An 18775-nucleotide genomic window follows, 5' to 3' on the forward strand; every position below is an offset into this window, starting at 1 on the left:
TGTGTTCCTATCCTTGAGTAAACTGCAGTACAAAGGGATTTAAGAGAGTTTTCCAAAGTGCTGTTGGGAAATAGTGGAAGACCCAGAGCCCACCCTGGACCCCTACTTCTCAATTCAGTACGGTTTTAGTTCTTTCAGAAGAAAGAGAGAAAAAACATTCAAACATCTTTATTAAAGTCAAGGCTTCTACAGTATGAACCATCCTAAAATTTGTAACTTTTTAATTCATTTCTGTTTTCTCACCAACTCTTGTTATTTTCTAGGGACCGTGAATCTTGGAAAGAACTCTACATTAGGAAAATCCAAGGGGAAAAGAAGTAAGAATTAATAAGATTTTACTTGCTTTTGATGTGAGAAATGAGTTTTTTAAATGCCAGAATTTCATCCTAATTGTTGTTTATAATAATGTGGTAGGCAAAATGATAGCGCCTTGAAGATGTCCATGTCCTAATCCCTGGGACCTGTAATATGTTATCTTACATGGGAAAAGAGACTTTATAGGTATAATTAAACAAGGGGCCTTGAGATGGGGAAGATTATCCTGGATCAACTGGGTGGGCCCAATAGACTCCCATAGGCCTTAAAAAGTAAAGAACCTTTCCAAGCTGTGGAGAGAGGGAGAAATACCTGTGGACAAAAGGTCAGAGAGATGCAGAATTGCTGGCTCTGAAGATGGACTCATATTTAACAGGATGAGTCCTCTTGACTACATGAAGGTAATAATATATCGCTATTGTAGAAAAAAATAGCAAATAATAATATCTTTCTTAATACCTGCTGTCTCTCACTAACATTAAGATCCTAATATTTATGCATTTTATTTATTCATTTCTGTTTTCTCACCTCCATTGCTATTTCCTAGATGCTGTGGATCTTGGAAACAACTCTATCTTAGGAAAACGCACAAGAAAAAGAAGTAAGAATAAGATTTTACTTGCTTTTGATGTGATAAATGAGTTTCTTAATGCCACCATTTCAACATTATCATCATTTATAATACTGTGGTAGGAAGAATGATGGTCCCTCAAAGATGTCCATGTCCTAATCCTTGGTACCTGTAATCTCTTATCGTACATGGCAAGTGGACTTTACAGATGTGATTAAACTGGAGACCTTGAGATGGGTGAGGTTATCTTGGATCACTAGATGGGTCCAGTATGGAGTATACTTAAAAAGTGCAGAACATTCCCTGGCTGTGGAAAAGTGACTATGGAAGAATGATCAGAGAGATGCAATATTGCTGATTCTGAAGATGGAGAAAGGAAATAGGGAATATAGGTGACCTTTAGAATCAGGAAAATCAAGTAAATAGTGTCTTCTTCAGCCTCCAGAAAGGAATGAAGGTCTAGTAAAAACTTGATTTTAGTCCAGTGAGACCCATGTCAGAATTCTGACATTAATAGTAACATAATAAATTTGTGTTGTTTTAAACCACTAAGTTTGTAGTCAATTGTTATGGAAGCAATGTAGGAATAATACAGACTTTGGTTCTAGGAAGTGGTTATGGATATAACATATTTCTAAAAACGAGAGACAGTGGCTTTGGACAGTGGACAGAGGCTGAAATAATTTTAAGTAGAGTGATAGAAAAAACTAGATTGCCTCAAGCAGTTTGTCCCTAGAAATGTGGATGCTAAAAACTGTCACTGAGTAGGAGGAGGTAGATTAGGGTAAAGGGGGTCAAATATATGGTGACAGAAGGTAATTTAACTTTGAGTGGTGAACACACAATGCAACATACAGATGATCTTATTTAATATGATTAAACTGTATGCTTGAAACCTATATAATTTCATTAACCGATGTCACCCCAATAAATTTAATTTAAAACGTCAGAAATGAATCAAGGCAGTCTGATTTCAAAATTATTACTTTTAATCACTATGTAATATTTTCTCTACATTATCTCATTGGGTTTTCTAATCTCTTGGATATGAAATTACCAGTGATAATATAAATCTCATGTGCTTGAAGTAAGTTGGGAGGTAGTGGTCATTCTGTTCTTTATCTTCTTCATGAATTATATTTCTTATTATCAGGTGAAATTATCGGACCCAGACAGTAAAGTTGTTTAAATTAGTAAACAAACAAACAAACAAACAAAACAAACAAAAAAACCCAGAAAACAAAAAACTAATGTACGTAAAGACCAAAGATGACTTTAATGATGTAAGATCAAAGTTTTGTTGTTGTTTTCTGAGAATAAAAAAGTTTACCTCAAAAAAAAAAAAAAAGGCTGCTAGTGAGGACTCAAAGAAATGAAGAATATGGGAGAGAAAAACCTATATTATCTCAGAAAGTATATAAATCATCCTGAACAGCACAAATGTGTAGGAATATGGAGGTTGAAGGTGTGCGATGTCAAGGCTCAGAAGGAAATAAGGAACTTGTTTTTGGAAACTAGAGGAGGAGGACCCTTATTATACAGTGACAGAAAGCTTAGCAAAATTCTGTCCTGCAGATAGTGGGAAGCAGAACTTTCTGGATATACACTAAGGAGACTTCTAAGCAAGTGATGAAGGTGCAGCTGGTTTCTTTCTGCCGTTTACAGTAAAACGTGAGTGGAAGAGGTAATTTGAGGGAAAAACTGCTAAATAAAAGAGAATCAGAACTTGATAACTTGGATTATTCTTAGCTTACTCAGGTTGCAAAAGTCGCTAAAATTATGAGATTCAGTGTCAGGAAAGTGTGTTCTGTAGAATGACCAAGAGTGTGGCTGTACAACTTTTTGCAAGAGCCTAGGAAGTAGCAAAAGTTTAGAGTATTGAATTACATACAAGATTCTTTGATGAGATGAAATATGTGACTCACAGATTCCCTTGACCATCTCAGCCAGAGTCAAAAGTAAAAATGTGATTATATAGCAAAGATCTGTGGAGGAGCCTCTTGTCTAATAGAGGAAGTCCCCATGACATACACAGGAGATCTAGAAGGTTCTTGAGAATTTTATAACAACAGAAACAGTGATGTCCTTGTCTAATGCCTGGAACCTGTAATGTTACCTTATATGAAAGGAGATGTTGAGGATGCGATTAAGTTAATAGTCTGGAGATGGGGAGATTATTCTGGATTATCTGGGTGGCCCCAATCAAATCCAATAGGTCCTTAGAAATCATAAAGCTTTCCTATAGTGCAGAGAGGGATATGTGCCTATGGAATAATGATCACGGAGGTGTAATGTGGCTCTTTCTGGAGATGAAGTCAGGGGACAATGAGCCAAGAAATGTGGGCAACCTTCAGAAGTTGGAAAAGTTAAAAAAAGTTAAAAAAAAAAGGGAGGATTCTCCCTGACAGCCTCCAGAAAGGAACAAAACCCTGTGGGCACCTTCATTTTAGCCCAGTGAAAATTGTGTCAGATATCTGACTTTCAGAGCTGTAACATAAAAATTTGTGTTGTTAGGCCACAAAATTTATAGTAATTTATTATAGCTACAATAGAGAACTAACATCTTTCATAAAACCAGAAAACGAACAAAAAAAATGTGTATTTCACCTTTGTAAGATTAGTTTACATCTTTTAAATCAATAATTTATATTTTTTCAAAATATATCTTTATGTTTTTTATTTTAAAATATTTTATCTTTGTAAACTTCGATGTTAATATTTCCATACGTTAACACGATTAGAGTTATATATCTAAAGAAGTCTATTCATACTGTTACATTTTCTTTACTTTAAATCAGTACATTATGCACTAGACATTATAAACATAACCATTTGCCAACTTAACTGTGAAAAGTTTTACTTCATGTTTTAATGTGCATTACTACAATTTTTTAGTGTGGTTAAGTGTTGTCCATTGGTTATTGATTATTTGCTTTTTTTTTTTTTCAATAAATGCCTGGTATATGCCTTGCCAGCATTGCAGTTATGTTGGTCATTTTTTAAAAAAATCATGCTGAACAAGAATAGGAATATTAACATATTACATATACTGTATTTTTCCTATATATGTTATTAATATTTTGTCTCATTTGATGTTATTTTTTAGGTTTGTAATAGCCTATTTTGTCCTAAAGAAGTTTGAAATTTAAACTTAAATAGTAGTTAAATTTGTCAGGCTTTTTCCTCTATGGTTCTTAGGTTTTATAAAAAATTTACAAAGAAAATATTTTCTACCTCGAGATTTTAAAAATGTTCTATATTTGCATCTAGAATATTTGAAGTACTTAATACTTTTTAATGTTTAAATCTGTAATTCACTTGGGAGTCACCTCTTTGTTTATGGTATGACATAGTAATTACAAGGAGGCACACCAACACTTTTCAACATTCTATGAATTGAAATACGCTTTTATGTGCCTTTCCCTATATTCATGGACCTATGAATAGCATTCTACTCTGAAAAGCTGTTCTATTTCTTTTCTTTTTTAAAAAATTAATTCATTTATTTATTTTTATTTTTTATAGCAACATTGGTTAACTAAATCCAATAAGTTTCAACTGTACACTTTAACAGTAAGGCATATATATATTTACACTGTGTGTTCACCTCCCATAGTTAGATTTCTTTCTGTTGCCACATATTTGACCTCCTTTACCCCGGCTACCTCTGCCTCCTCCCCCACACGCTACCCTCTGGTAACCACTAGTCTATAGTCCATGTCCATGAGTCTCTGTTTGTTTGTTCTGTTCATTTGTTGCTTTTAGATTTTTATCTCACATATAAGTGATATCATGTTCTATTTCTAATACAGTACCAAAATGGCTTAATTATAAAGCTTTAAATAAATTTGTTATTCCTGCTCATTATATTTTCTGTTGAAAAAAAAAAAAGGAAAAACTACATTGATGAGAAACAGAAAAGATGGAGATTTCAGAAGTTCAGTGATCCTGGCTCACTCACTGTGGGTTTAAAAACAAATCAAGATTTTTTTCTTGATATCTCCTCTATTCCATTGCAACTTTCAAGTATAATGAATTTGAGGATTAATTTGGGTAGAATTCAGATTTTTTCAAGGAGAATCAACTATGCCTTTATTCAGGTCGCCTTTTTTGTTCTTCAACAAAGTTTTCTAGCTTTCTTTATAGAGATCAAACACAGTTTTACTTTTCTTGTCAGCTTTGTTAGCACATGACTTACAAGAGAATTCGCCACTTTAAAGGGTTAACTGTAGATGTTTTAATAAGTATATATAGTTGTGTAAGAACTACCATGAGCATGACATAGAACATTTCCATCAACCCCAAAGGTCCACTCATACCCCTCTTCCCACTCCAGACACTTCAGTACGCTTATTAATAACTAGACTTCAGTATTTGTTTGCAGTATTTTTCTTTGTCTTTTGAGCTAACATTTATAATGAGACACACAAATATTTTGAGTTATGATTAAAGTATTCTCCTGGACAATCCATATCGTTATCAAGATATGGAACATGACCATGATCTTGGGACGTAAGGAAATCTCTGGGGAGAGGAGGGAGTTTTTACTATCTTTTTTTGAAATATATCAGAAGAGAGATGTTCTCTATTTCATGTTCTCTATTTCCAGTCAGGAAACAACATTAACTCTAACTTCCAAGGCTGTTTGTTATTCAAACATCTTTGAAAAGATGCTTTGAGTCATGTGGAAATACCACATAAAGTTGCCTCCCAATAAATTCACCTCACACAGCAGATTCTGACAATTTCCCCATGAGGACACCACTCCACCAGCCACTTTGATTAAATTTGACCAGTGAGGGCTAGGACCAAATCTATTTGACTTACTTCTTGCAGCATTTAACAAACTTCATAAACTATAATTGCTTAGGACTCCTCTGATCACTCCTATGGTGTAAGTCACCATGTTTGTATCAGAGAGGCAAGTGAATGCGATGTCCACGAAAGAACAGCATGTATAATTGTTGAGGTCTCTAATGAGACATACTTCAGCCAGGGGAAAGATAGACAGTGCCTCCAACATGGACCCTGGACAGCTATAAACCTTAGAGTTTTCAGTTCTGTTCACTGTATCTAGTCTTGGAGGAGCAGGACAGAGGTAGGGTCAGAAACACTGCCTGAGGACAGTCCATCCAATCTGTACTTTATGTCCATGGCACCAACAAGATGGCACTTGTACCCTCACAACCCTCCATCGAATGCCTGCGAATCGGCATGGAGACAAAGCCCAGAGATACTCTGCATGGGATGTGCAGACTCTGGCACCAGCCCCTGTTTCCTCGTGTGTTTTCTTGTCTTGTAAGAATCAGTGAGAGTTAAGACCATTTTATGGATGCCTGGTGTCTCTGCTGAAGCATTCTGTTTTGTGTGAGATTTGAGAGGTAGATTACAAGGTGGACATTTTGTAGTTCTGTACCAAAAGTGCCACTGAAAGAAAGACTTTGAAACTAGATATTTGTGAAATAAAGTTTCTTAAGTACCCGTAAATCTTTATGGGAGTGACCTCAACATGGGAGGAGGGTACATGTGCAATTGTAAAATGAGAGAGAATGAAGAAATCTTCTCTTTTTAGGGTTAAAAGTGAACACAAATGAAAGTGTGAATTTTCAGTCTGAAATACTTCCTGTGACCTGTGGTACAGTGAAGGGGATTTTATACAAGAACAAACTGAAACAAGGTAGGTTTCATGATCTGATTTACAACTCCTATATGTAGGAATCACAAGAAGTAACGAGTTTCCCATGTGAATTACATATCATTCATGGAAGGGGGCCAAGTTTTACTTGAAAAAAAAAAAACAACAGGAAGGAATCCCTAAGATGATATTTTCACACTTTAAGAAATGGTACATATTAAGTGTTCACCCGAAAGGGAGGTGTCCATGAAGATGCCCAAAGAACCAAAGAGGAGTGCAGGAACTTCAATCTATGAGCGGAAGATGTTGCATATTTTACTTTGAGTCAGATATAAAAGGGAAGAGGCCCTCTGCCTCCACCTTCATGTCCTGTATCCCTTCTGGACGATCATCACCAGGACAAGGTGCTTGGTGTAGTGAAAAGATCACAGAATTTGGATACAGACAACCTGAGTCCCACCCTCAGCTATGCCAAGAGTGACTGGTTCATCTAAGAAGAGAAGGGGATCTTTTCCGAGCCTGAAATGTCTCATCTGAAAAAGGGATAATAATCGAGATCCTGCCTCATGGTGTGAATTTCAGAGTTAATTTCCATAACACATGTAAAATGTTTTGTGATTTTTTAAATTATAAATATTTACAATCATTGTCTGTTATGATGGGTCACATTATATTTCTTTCAATATGGCTATGCGAACACCATGTCATATAAACGTTTGCATCATAACTATTTTTTAAACAGCTTTACTGAGATATAACTCACATATACAATTTACCACTTGGGAGTAGAATTCATTGTTGGGTGGTTTGTTTTGCATATTCACAAGATTATACAACCATCATCACAATCTGATTTTAGAACATTTTTTGTCCCCCAATAAAGGAAACCCCAGTAGTCAGTGCCCATTCCTACCTAAACCCACCACCCAGCCCTAAGCAACTACTAATCTATTTTGTGCTCTATAAATTGGCTTATTCTAAGCATTTCATATCAATTGACTTATGTAACATGTACCTTTTGTGACTGGTTTTTTTCATTCAGCATGATGTTTTCAAGGTTCATCCATGTAGTAACATATGTTATATTTCCTCCTTTTTATTGCTAAATAATATAGTAGTCCATGGTATAGATATGCTGTATTTTGTTTATCCATCCATAAGTTTGAGTTTTTTCATTATTTGGTTATTATGAATAATACTGTTTTGAACATTCATATAAAGTTTTTGTGTGAACATATTTTTTCAGTTCTTTTGGGGGTATACCCTCAAGAGGGTTGCTGGATTATATGGTAATCGTAGGTTTAACTTACTGAGGAAAAACTGAACTATTTTCTCCAGTACTGCAACAGTTTATATCCCCACCATTAATGTCTGAGGGCTACAATTTCTCCAAATCCTTACCGATGCTTGTTATTGTCTGACTTTGTATTATGGCCGTCTTAGTGGGTGTGATGTAGTATCATATTGTGCTTTTGACTTCCATTTCTCTAATGAATAATGTTGTTAAGTATATGACTATCATTTATAGATAAGTTAAATTTTCAACTGAATAACTTTTCATAATTATTGAAATGTTAGCTACCCGTGATTTCCGGGATGGAAAATTTTCTGCTCAATAGTGGCATTAAACTTGCATAGAAGATGTCGTAATAGATGGCACAGAGGTTTCTGGGGTGCCATTCTGAGCAGCAGGGACCCCCCACCTGAGATCTCAGCCCAACTTGAGGTTCTGCCTCCACATTGCCCCCGGGACCATCAGAGAGTCTCGCTTGTTCTCTATCCCCAGAATTTGATAACAAATCGGAATCTTCTCATTGTTCAGAATCACTTGCTTTTCTTTGTAAGTGATTTTGAAATAATTTTATAATGTGGATTTTGATGGTAACGATTACTTTTTAGTTGCACAAAGTTCAAAGAAATGTGTGCACAAAGCAGAACATCTCTTTGGAGGGGACTTACACGTTGAGTTTGAAAATTCTGAAGTATGAAAGGGCAGTTCAGATTGGGTGTCTGCAGATCCAGTGTGGCGGGAGCAAACCGTCAGAGCTCTGAGGACAAGTTTCTGCATCAATTTACCCCGGTCTTACAGGAGCCATCGTGAAGAGTATACAGAGCGAGGATGGAAACTGGTTCACCCCCAGGGAATTTGAAGTTAAAGGGGGCTATGAAAAGTCAAGTAACTGGAAGCTGAGTGTGCGCTGCGGCGGGAAGACCCTAAAAAAGCTGATGGAGGTAGGTGTTCTCGTGACGGAGGCAAGAGATGAGCCTTTCCGTGTGCCTTTCATTTGCTCACCAAAGATATGTTGAGTTGTAGCCAAAGCCCTGATACCTCAGCAGAAGGCAGCATCTCAACGTGGTAAAAGGGCTCTGTGGGTTGAGGTAGATGGATGTTGTGTAATACAGCATAATCCATCCACCGGGGTTTTTTGTGGCAAGATTTAATGTCAGGCAAAAAAGTTTAAACTCATCACATAAACAGTGCAGAACAAGTAAGGTCTTCTGAGGTGTGAAATGATGTATTTAAAATGGCATCTGAGACAGCCAGGGGGCCTCAAAATGACTTCACTGTCTTTCAAGCCAACAAACCCACACTCTACCTGCAATTCCCAGCTTAGCTGTCACCGCTTTCTGAATATTCTCTGACCAACCTGCCCTGGTCATCCCTTCCCTGGGCTCCCAGATCCCACTGCTATGGCCCTTCTCTCACTGTATTATATTCTCCTTCCACGCATTCTCCTTTCCCCTCCAGACCCCTCTAGGTTTGTCCACCTTTGCGTGCCCGAGGTTGTCCAGAGTGTCTGATCCCCAGGACGTGTGGGATTAGCATGTGTTGATGAAATAGCCCTGGTATGAGGATGCATGCTTGAGTGGCACTGGTAACAATGGAAAAGCGAGAGGTGTCCAAGACAATGTGAAAGGAAACTTCCTAAAACTTAAGGAAATAAAAACACTAGAGAAAGAGAAAAGGTTCTAAGGATGATTCCGCAGCCACCATTGACTGAATTCTAGAAGAAGTACAGGCGAGGAAGATGGCTTCTCACTGAGACACCTTGGTTTGAGCTGACTGTGGGCCAGTCAGGTAGAAATACTGATGACGAAGGTGGAAATGCCATACTCACTAAACAGAAACACGGGCTAACCAGCTACTTGGATCTTCTCATGTTTCAGGTTGGATTCCTGCCTAACCCTCCGAGATTATATAACAGGAAAAAGAAGGTAATTGTTACTTTCTACAGTTCTTATTACATAACCGATTTTATATGTACGGCATCTTTTTTGATGGTCTCTCAATTGTGTAATTGTAATTAAATAATATATAATCGTATATATTATCCTCTTCACCTCTCCCCTGTCTTGTATGTTACTTTATTTTATTGTTATTTTTTGCATGGGCCTTTGGAGTTTCTACTTTGAATATTAGGTTGTGTGCAAGGTCATCACTGAATGGTAAGGCACTGGAGATGGGGATAAGGAGGAGTCATCAAAATAGGTCTCAGAGATGAGTTTTACCTACAGATGCAGGTGCTGTAAGGGTGTCAGAATCGTAAAGCAAACATGATTATGCAATACATAAAAACATTGCATAATAAGATCACAAGATCTTCAACTCAAACCCAGACATTTTTCATAAAGGATACTGTTTTCTCACTTAAATGAAATCTGATAAAGCAAAAGTTTGCTCACAATCATCTAGATGAACTTGGAACATAGTGAAACCATATACCATTTCATGAGGCAGGCAGCTAAAAGCTCATATCTTTTCCTACTTTTTCATCTTTCAATAAAATATACATAGACACACAGAACTCTTTCTCAAGTGGAACGTATTACCCTTCATGAGGATGGAGCTGTTGAGGAGGAAGATCTTGGGACACCAATGTATCTTGTTTGAGGGCCTGACCTGGAAAATGGTTGACCTTGATGTCACCCCTTTGACTCCCCCCGAGGGGCTGTGCAGACCTCCTTTCTGTCTGTAGAAGTGGCTATGGAGGCAACAAATGAATACATAATGTACAGTCTAGATTCAGAACAAGATGATGGCTTTTCCAAGATTGGGTATCAAGGAGACCTTGAGAAGGAGGGGAAGGAGAGAAGCTGTAAAGCAAATATGATTACAGAATACATAAAAGACTTCCACACTTCACTTAGCAATGGCCATCCAAGACTTTCACAGACTTCTACAATAGGTCACACATAGCTGGCCACTAGGACTTCATCTTCCACTGGGAATGTGAGGTCCTGGCCTTTACGGTACCTGATGTTCTAGATCGTTTGAGCCATCAGTCCTTGGGACAATTCACCCACTTTATCTACTGAAGGGAAATTATTGTTTGGCCTATTCAGAGACTACTTTATAAAGAGCGGTGTCTCTATCATTCTCTAAGTGTCAGGATGACTCAATCTAGATTACCCAAAAGACACAACAACTTCCAAATAACGGGATTCTTTCCTTATCCATGGGTGCAACACTTTTCAGCAACAAGCTGCAGTTGCCCCTATATTTTGTGTTTCCTTGAACAAGAACAGAAGCTCCTCAAAGTGGCAGCTCTCAGGACCCATTACTGTCTCTGCAGGTCCTCTATGCCTCCCAGAACTCCTCTTGCTGTTGGAGGCCCCTGCTTTCAAAACCATCAGTGTCACCCTCAGCACCACATGCCAGCTTCCTGCTTCCTGGCTAAGGCCACTTATTCTCAGGAGAGAGATGGCACAGACCTCAAGTGTTGTGGGAAAGCAGAAATGGCCATGGCAGAGGAAGGGGCACACTGTCATCCCTGCCACCTCCTGCTCTTCAATTGCCCACATTCCTTTCACCCAGCACTCATCAATGGGTGCCCTAACATATTGAGACGTGTGAGAAATCCAGTATCAGTTGATTAAGGACAGTAATTGTTATAGAACAAAACAATTACCAATGTTCTTGGCCACTCAGAAGTGACACCTCCACATGTCAAGCTGAGTCATGGGGCACTTTCTCCAGGCTCCCAAAGCCCAAGAGCTCCATCCTCCCTGGCACCCCTCCCCTGTCATCTGTGCCCATGGTCTTTCCAACCCAAAGGCACTGTCACAGGCCCAGGGACCCTCCAGGCACAGAATCCACAATCCAGGAACCCCTTTCAATCATGGGGAGCCCGCAACCAAGACGGCAAGCCTCAGCACTCTCTCAGCAGTTTATTCCACCTGGTTAAATTCTCAACATTCCTCTTTTCCATGAGTCATTGTGTTGTGGGCAAACAGACTTAACCCTCAATTTCAGGACCTGGTTTTATCTCAAGGTACAAAAATGATTCAGATTCTTATGAAATCATTGTCTTGTTCCGCTGTTGGTCTGTCTGTGTTAGCATCTCTAGGTTTATAGAGAAAACTTTTCTGGTTTGACACACAGATCCCTCCTCCTGGACTTCATCGCACCCCACAGTTTCTTCTGAAACCACTCCATGACGTCCATTCAAAGGTCAAGGAGGAGCACACAAGTGTCTGTGCAAGTTCACAAAGTGCTGTGAGTTCTCTTTTTTTTTTTCTGATGCATTCTCTTTTTTACTTTTTCTTCTTTTCTTCCCCCCTCACTCTATACATAGAGGTAGAGATAGTGATAGGTATATTTCCCAAATTGCTCTTTACATACATTTTATATACTGACTTTCCCATTTAATGTTACATTGGGAGTATTTTCTCATTTCTTTGGTTTTTTCCACTATGATTTTTTTTTTGTATTTTTTCTTATTCATTTCAAGTATATGATACATTGGTTAGATATTTACGTAGTTTATAAAACAATCGCCCTAATTGCTCCGTCTCTCCTCTGGTTTTCCATCTAGCCAATATATTCATGCTGACTGCATTCCCTGTGCTGTGCTCCTCATCTCCGTGACCATCTATCAACTACTAATTTGTACTTCTTTAGCCCTTCACCCCATTCTCCCAGCCCCCCAGCCCTCCCTCTGCTCTGTCCATCACCAAATTGTCCTCTATATGTGTGAGTCTGTTTTTGATTAATTTGTTCATTTTGTTCCTTAGATTTCTCATATAAGTGAAATCATTTGGTTTTTATCTTTCTCTGACTTATTTCACTCAGCATAATAACTTCTAGGTCCATCCATGTTGTTGCAAATGGTAGAATTTCGTTTTTTTAATGGCTGGGTAATATTCCACTCTATATATGAACCATAACTTCTTTATCTAATCATCTGTTGATAGGCATTTAGGTTGCTTCCATATCTTGGCTATTGTAAATTGTGCTGCCATGTACATAGGGGTACATAGATCTTTACAAATTATTGTTTTGCTTTTCTTTGGATAAATACTCAAACGTGCAATTGCTGGGTTAAAAAATATATCCATTTTTAATTTTTTGAGAAAGCTCAAGACTATTTTCTATAGTGGCTGTACCAATCTGCAATCCCACCAACAGTGTATGAGGGTTCCCTTTTCTCCACATTCTTGCCAACACTTGTACTTTGATTTATTGATGATAGCCATTCTGACAGGTGTCAGATGATAACTCATTGTGGTTTTAATTTGCATTTCTCTGATGATTAGTGATCTTGAGCATCTTTTCATATATCTATTGGCCATCTGTATTTCCTCTTTGGAGAAATATCTGTTCAGGTCTTCTGCCCATTTTTACCTGGATCGTTTTTGTTTGTTTGTTTTTGAGTTGTATGAGTTCTTTATATATTTTGGATATTAGCATCTTATCAGATGTATCATTAGCAAATATCTTCTCCCAATCAGTCAGTTGTCTTTTTGTTTTATTGATGGTTTCCTTTGCTGTACAAAACCTTTTTAGTTTGATGTAGTCCCATTGGCTTATTTTTTTTCTTTTGTTTCCCTTGCCCGGGGAGATATATCTGAAAAAGAAATTACCATTTAGTAATATCAGAGAGTTTACTGCCTATGTTTTCTTTTAGCATTTTTAAGGTTTCAGGTCTTACATTTAAGTCTTTAATCCATTTTGAGTCTATTTTTGTATCCGGTGTAAGAAGGTGGTCCAGTTTCTTTTATTTTGCATGTATCTGTCCAATTTTCCCAACACCGTTTATTGAAGAGACTATCTTTACCCCACTGTATATTCTTGCCTCCTTTGTCATATATTAAGTGAGCGTACAGGTGTGGATTTATTTCTGGGCTCTCTATTCTATTCCATTGATCAATGTATCTGTTTTTATGCCAGTACCATGCTCTTTTAATTACTATAGCTTTGGAGTACAGTTTGATATCAGGTAGTATGATGCCTCCAACTTTGTTCTTCTTTCTCAAGATTAAGGCTGTGAGTTCTTGATTCCCATAGTGCTGGCTTTCAGGTCTCACTGGTGATATAGACATTGTTTTACCCTCTAGCAGAGAAACTCAGATGTATGTGAGGTCTGCCACGATGGAGGAAAGCTGTTCTGTTGTGACACTTGTTCAAGATCCTTTCATGAGGACTGTCACCTGCCACCTGTGGAAACGAAGAGGTTTGTGAGATGCAGCCCCTCCCTCCTTATTAAGGACCCTCCCCACCTTCAGGCACGCTCCCCCAGCAGAGTCCCGGCTTTTGTCCTGACGCGGAAAGAGCAGGGTCAGTGGTAAGGGCCCCAGCAGTGCGATCTGGAGAGCCGTTTAAAGATGTTAGCGACAGGTGCATGATATTCTCTGTCCTCTGGGCAGCTGGGACCAATGGCTGGCTCCTTTGCCTGCATGCTGCTCCTGTCCTTCCCTAGAAGTTTTCTAGCACAGACTCCTGTTCATGGGAGTGGAAATGCCAGTGGTTTGTGCTAACTCAGAAAATGCAGGAAACCTGGCCTGTTTCTCTTATTTTGCCATGTTCTCAACTGGCTGAGGGAAGCCCGAGGTCCCAGGAGTTAAGGTCCAGTTTCAGGCACTGAGGCCTGGCAGACAGGGGTCCTCGCACTCCCAGAGTTCCAATGGAGAAAGGAGAGCCCATCACTCACCCCAACACCGCCCTCCGCCCACTCATCCTCAGCCGCTACCCTCAATGGGAAGTGGGTTATTGGCTCAGACCCAATCTGGGTCTTGGAGACTGGGAAGTGTCCCCTTCATTCCCTGGCTTTGTCCACATGCCATTCCCAAAAGGAAAAACAGTGGCAGTTGTAGGAACAGTGTCTGTTTCCAGGGGCCTGGCCCTTGCTTACTTATGTCCAACCTCTCAGGAGCCCGTGGAGTTGCATCTTCTGCAGGATGAAGCCATATTTAGGATGTCAGAAGTGTCACAGGGAATCTGAGGTCCTGACAAGGCAGATGGGGCCTGAGGAGCAGTTGGTGAGTCAGATTCAAGCCCCAAGCCTTGTCCTTTCCATGCACACGTGAGAAGTCAGTCACAGGGTGAGGGGGAGGCACTGAAGGGAGCCTGCTTTTCCAAGCCATGTCTCAACCACACTGAAATCTCACCAGAACTTGTTTGCAAAAATAATAATAATAATAATAACCCAGCCATTATGGGACTGTTTCCTAGAGCCATACCTGTCTAGGGAAACTTCTGGAAGACTGAGTGGTCATGCTTCTGCCTGGGCCTACATGTGGCTCATTCTCTTCAAGCTGCTTTTCATTCACAGCCTCTTTCTTTTGCAGAAATGTGAGTTCCTCCTCGTGAATGTCTATTGCCATTCAGTGATGAACGTTTTTGAGAAGATTCCACATGATAATTATGTGAGTAATGACAACACACCATGATATAGGCAGCCACGATGTTTCCTAACCTTGACACGGCACTTGTGGGATTTGTGAAGCTCATGGGTGTGAGAGTCAGAGTTTTGTCATGTTTACCTCGTTGTATTTCTGCTGAATTTTACGGGGATACACAGACAGCAGACATAGACTGCAGAAATTTTATCACTGATATTTTTTTTTCACCAGAGAAAAGAGACTTCTCAGTGCATGGGGGAACTTATGATATTGAACGATATCAAGAAAAAGCTAAATAAGCGAAGTTACTTCAAAGTGGGGATGTTTGTGCGGGACATGCGCCTCATCTTTCGGAGCCACAGGGCATCTTACAAAGTGAGTGTCTCTTCTCGCTCCCATTTCCTTTACTTTCCACTGGTGCTGGGAGATTTTACAGTTTATCTCATCCTATCACAAGCGTACACAAGCAAGGGTTCTGAATGTGATCGACTTTTTAAAATCAGGATGGAGAGTAACAGTGAATCAGGAGGTGTCCCTGCAACCAGAACCCCAAGGCACCGAGAGCACATTTCACTCTCAAAGGCCAGAGGTACCAATTGAGAACAGCAGCTTCCTTCCTGCTCCAAACAGAGGGAGACGAGAATTATATCCTAAGTCGTATTGTGCTTCTTATCTCTCCCCTAATATACTCATTCAAACTTCTCAGAAATCCCAAACTCCAATTTCTTTGCATGTGAATGAATCATATACTTAACAGGGGTCACCAGAGGGGAATAGAAGTGACATCCCAAAAGGAAGATCACTGGTTAGACTTAGACACCCTGTGCTATTGATTGTTACAAAGACCTTGGATCACTAATTAAACAACCCAAAGCAAAAAGTAAGAGTCCCTAAGTACAGTAATAATTCTACCATTTCTGTCTAGTTAATAATAAATAATCATGCACCTAGGACATAGTTGTTACTCTTAGCCACACGAGTTTTTAATTTTAACCTGGTTAATGTAATTTAGGTGTTAACAGCAGAAGTTCTGATCATTCTCAACTGCAAGGTGTCTAAAGACACTGATAATGATTGACATTATTTTTGTCTTTTTTTTTTTTTTTCAGTGCAGTGACTTTGTCCTAATGAAAATTAGACTGGAGAAAGAATTCGAGAAGAATTTCAAAGAAGTGTTTGCTATTTGGGAAACAAATGAGAAAAGTTCTTAGTGAATGCTGTTGGTACCCTGGAAAACCCCCTTTGGAGGCAGACTGCTCATCCCACAGTTGCTGTGAGGGTTGGCTACTGATCCCCAGAGTATTGTATTGGGCCAAATGGAGCCTGTTTCGCCTGTATATTATGCCTCATTGGCCTGGGTTCCAGCCCCAGGCCCCAAGGGGGAACCAATGAGTAGTATAATTCATGTTCCTGTGCTCCTCGCTGGAATCAGGCTGGAGCTAGTCTCCAGCTGTAACCACGTCCTTGCTTAGCTTTTCTCATAATGTTATTCTGCTTTCTTCACCCCATTTCTCCTAATTAAACTCTCACAATAAATCACTTCCTTAAGAGACTTCATATCAGGCTCTGCTTCTAGGGAACCCAACTTAACATAATGGTCCTAGCAAGCAGGACCTAAGTATAGGGTTCTGGATTCGGATCACTGTCCAGCCAGATGGTGACAGATGGAATATTAATGTTCCTGGGGTGCTATAACATTGCCATTGCCAAAACTTTTACTTGTAGGAAACTGGAAGAGATATAGGGGATGAGGACACTAGCTGGTACAATTCACCAGCATTTACAAAGGGAGAAATAATAACTATAAGAACTGTGGATTTAGGGTCTATTGTCAAGTGCCACTAATGTGTTGAAAAGAGTAAATAACGGGCTGAAATTTATTAGTCACCACCGAAAACAAAGAGACTCTCATATCTGCAGCTGGAAGGCAGACAATAAGGAAGGCCTGGCACAGGCCTTAATTTTAAGAATGGCAGAACTTCAAGGAAGACTGAATTCTAAGCTCAAGGGGCCTCGTATTCCAAAGTCAGGTCCCTGATAAAGAAGGCGTGAAGCCCTGAAACTCAGAATGGGGCTTTCTAGGTAGATGCACCTGAGAATTCTGAACACCAGATCCCTCTGAACCCACTGGCCTGCAAAAGCACCCCCTGCTCCTTATTAGAAAACAAACTACTACTCCCCTCCACATCTTGCTTGAATGAAGACTATGCAGAGTCCTCACAGCATGACCAAATGGGCAAGTCCTGGCAGCTAGGTGAGGAGACGGCTTCTACACCAATGCAGCTGACCAATGTGTACTAGTAGGTGCCAGGAGGTTGTGTCTGGGAGTAGATCCTGGATGATGAATGAAGGAAAATGCAATGGGTTAGAGAGAATTATCAGTGCAGGAGAACTGTTCTGTGGCACAGAGGTTAGCCTGGCAAGGGCCAAGGGGATGATTCTAATATACTCTTGGGTGGTTCTTAGAGGCTTGCTATGAAGCACGGTGCACACTAGATGTAGTGGAGGTAGAGATACCAGACCTGCCAGGGCAGACTATGGAAAAGGGGATCCAAAGTTCTTCCTAGGGAAGTTGGCATAGCTCTACTCTCTCCAACTGGAACACCCATTCCTCAGGTGCCCGTGTCCTCAGGAGGCCTAAGACACTAATTGAACAAGGCAATAAGGAACACACTGCTGAGGGGCCACAAGTATCTGGAGATTCTCAGCGGGAGCTGTCCCCTGTGATTTGGAATAATTTGGAATGTTTTACAGAACTGGGTCCTAGTAGCAAATGAGATGTTTTACAGAACTGGGTCCTAGTAGCAAGTGGCAGCATTAACTGTCAGAGCACGATGGAGTAGTTTCTGTAATGGGCAGCAAGCTCAGAATGACAGCGTGGGGCCTGGCCCATAGAAGTCTATGGAGATAGTTGATAAGACAGGTGTTCTTACAAGTAAGGCAGAAGGGCAGCCAACAAAGATGTTGTTTCATAATATCATCAAAATAGATTAAAAAGAGACGATCAGATGACTGAGGTCAGCTACCCCAATAAAAAGTCCAGATGCCATGCCGAGTTTCCATATCTGAGTCAATTCTTAGACCCTGAACCTGCTGATGGAAATGAGCACAGATCTTATAAGAAACCTTGCAAATGTTCATAGCAGTGATTCCCTGAGTTCTTCACCTATGGCCATTCATTCAAGTAACCATATACAAAGCAAAAGAAAATAGTCACATCTTTTAAGGGTTGTTGTTACGGCACCTGAGATGTTAACATCTGGGAATCCGAATCACCATCATGGCCCCTGTTAAAAAAGAGTCTCTGAAGGTAAGGTAATGTCCATCTAACAGTGAGCCCACTCAATACACGGAGCCACCTAGCAGTCATTTCCCAAGCTCCTGAATGTATAATCAGGACATTCATAGCAGTTGGCCAAACTGGTTCTTTAACCTACTGTCCCTTAATTTATGAAACACCAATGACCTAGGAAAGGCCAACCAGAAGGCTTTGAAACTAAAGTTTCTCATGGCAAAAACAGTAAGTTGAAAGCAATTTTATATTCCTGAGGAAAGAGGAAATGGCAGAGATTAGAACCACCTGCAAAGATTTAATGATGCAATGCTTGTAATCCCTTTTACATCTCCATTTC

General features: G+C 39.7%; 1 protein-coding gene across 3 annotated transcripts in view; it reads left to right on the forward strand.

Moving 5' to 3' along the window:
* The window catches only part of SP140L (SP140 nuclear body protein like), a 47920-nt gene extending 31220 nt beyond the window's left edge, over positions 1-16700 (forward strand). For 2 of the 3 annotated variants that reach the window (XM_011381025.2, XM_011381026.2), the window contains 11 exons: positions 264-317; positions 863-916; positions 6459-6563; positions 8611-8753; positions 9690-9737; positions 11905-12018; positions 13860-13975; positions 14672-14780; positions 15090-15167; positions 15375-15518; positions 16253-16700. In XM_011381025.2, the coding sequence (XP_011379327.1) occupies positions 264-317; positions 863-916; positions 6459-6563; positions 8611-8753; positions 9690-9737; positions 11905-12018; positions 13860-13975; positions 14672-14780; positions 15090-15167; positions 15375-15518; positions 16253-16354 (1067 nt within the window). In that variant the 3' untranslated portion in view covers positions 16355-16700. The remainder of the gene's footprint in view (positions 1-263; positions 318-862; positions 917-6458; positions 6564-8610; positions 8754-9689; positions 9738-11904; positions 12019-13859; positions 13976-14671; positions 14781-15089; positions 15168-15374; positions 15519-16252) is intronic. The other variant, XM_023523841.1, reaches the window with a different exon arrangement.
* The last annotated feature ends 2075 nt before the right edge of the window (positions 16701-18775 follow it).

The sequence above is a fragment of the Pteropus vampyrus genome, unplaced genomic scaffold, assembly GCF_000151845.1.
Source record: "Pteropus vampyrus isolate Shadow unplaced genomic scaffold, Pvam_2.0 Scaffold423, whole genome shotgun sequence".
NCBI classification, from domain to species: Eukaryota; Metazoa; Chordata; class Mammalia; order Chiroptera; family Pteropodidae; genus Pteropus; species Pteropus vampyrus.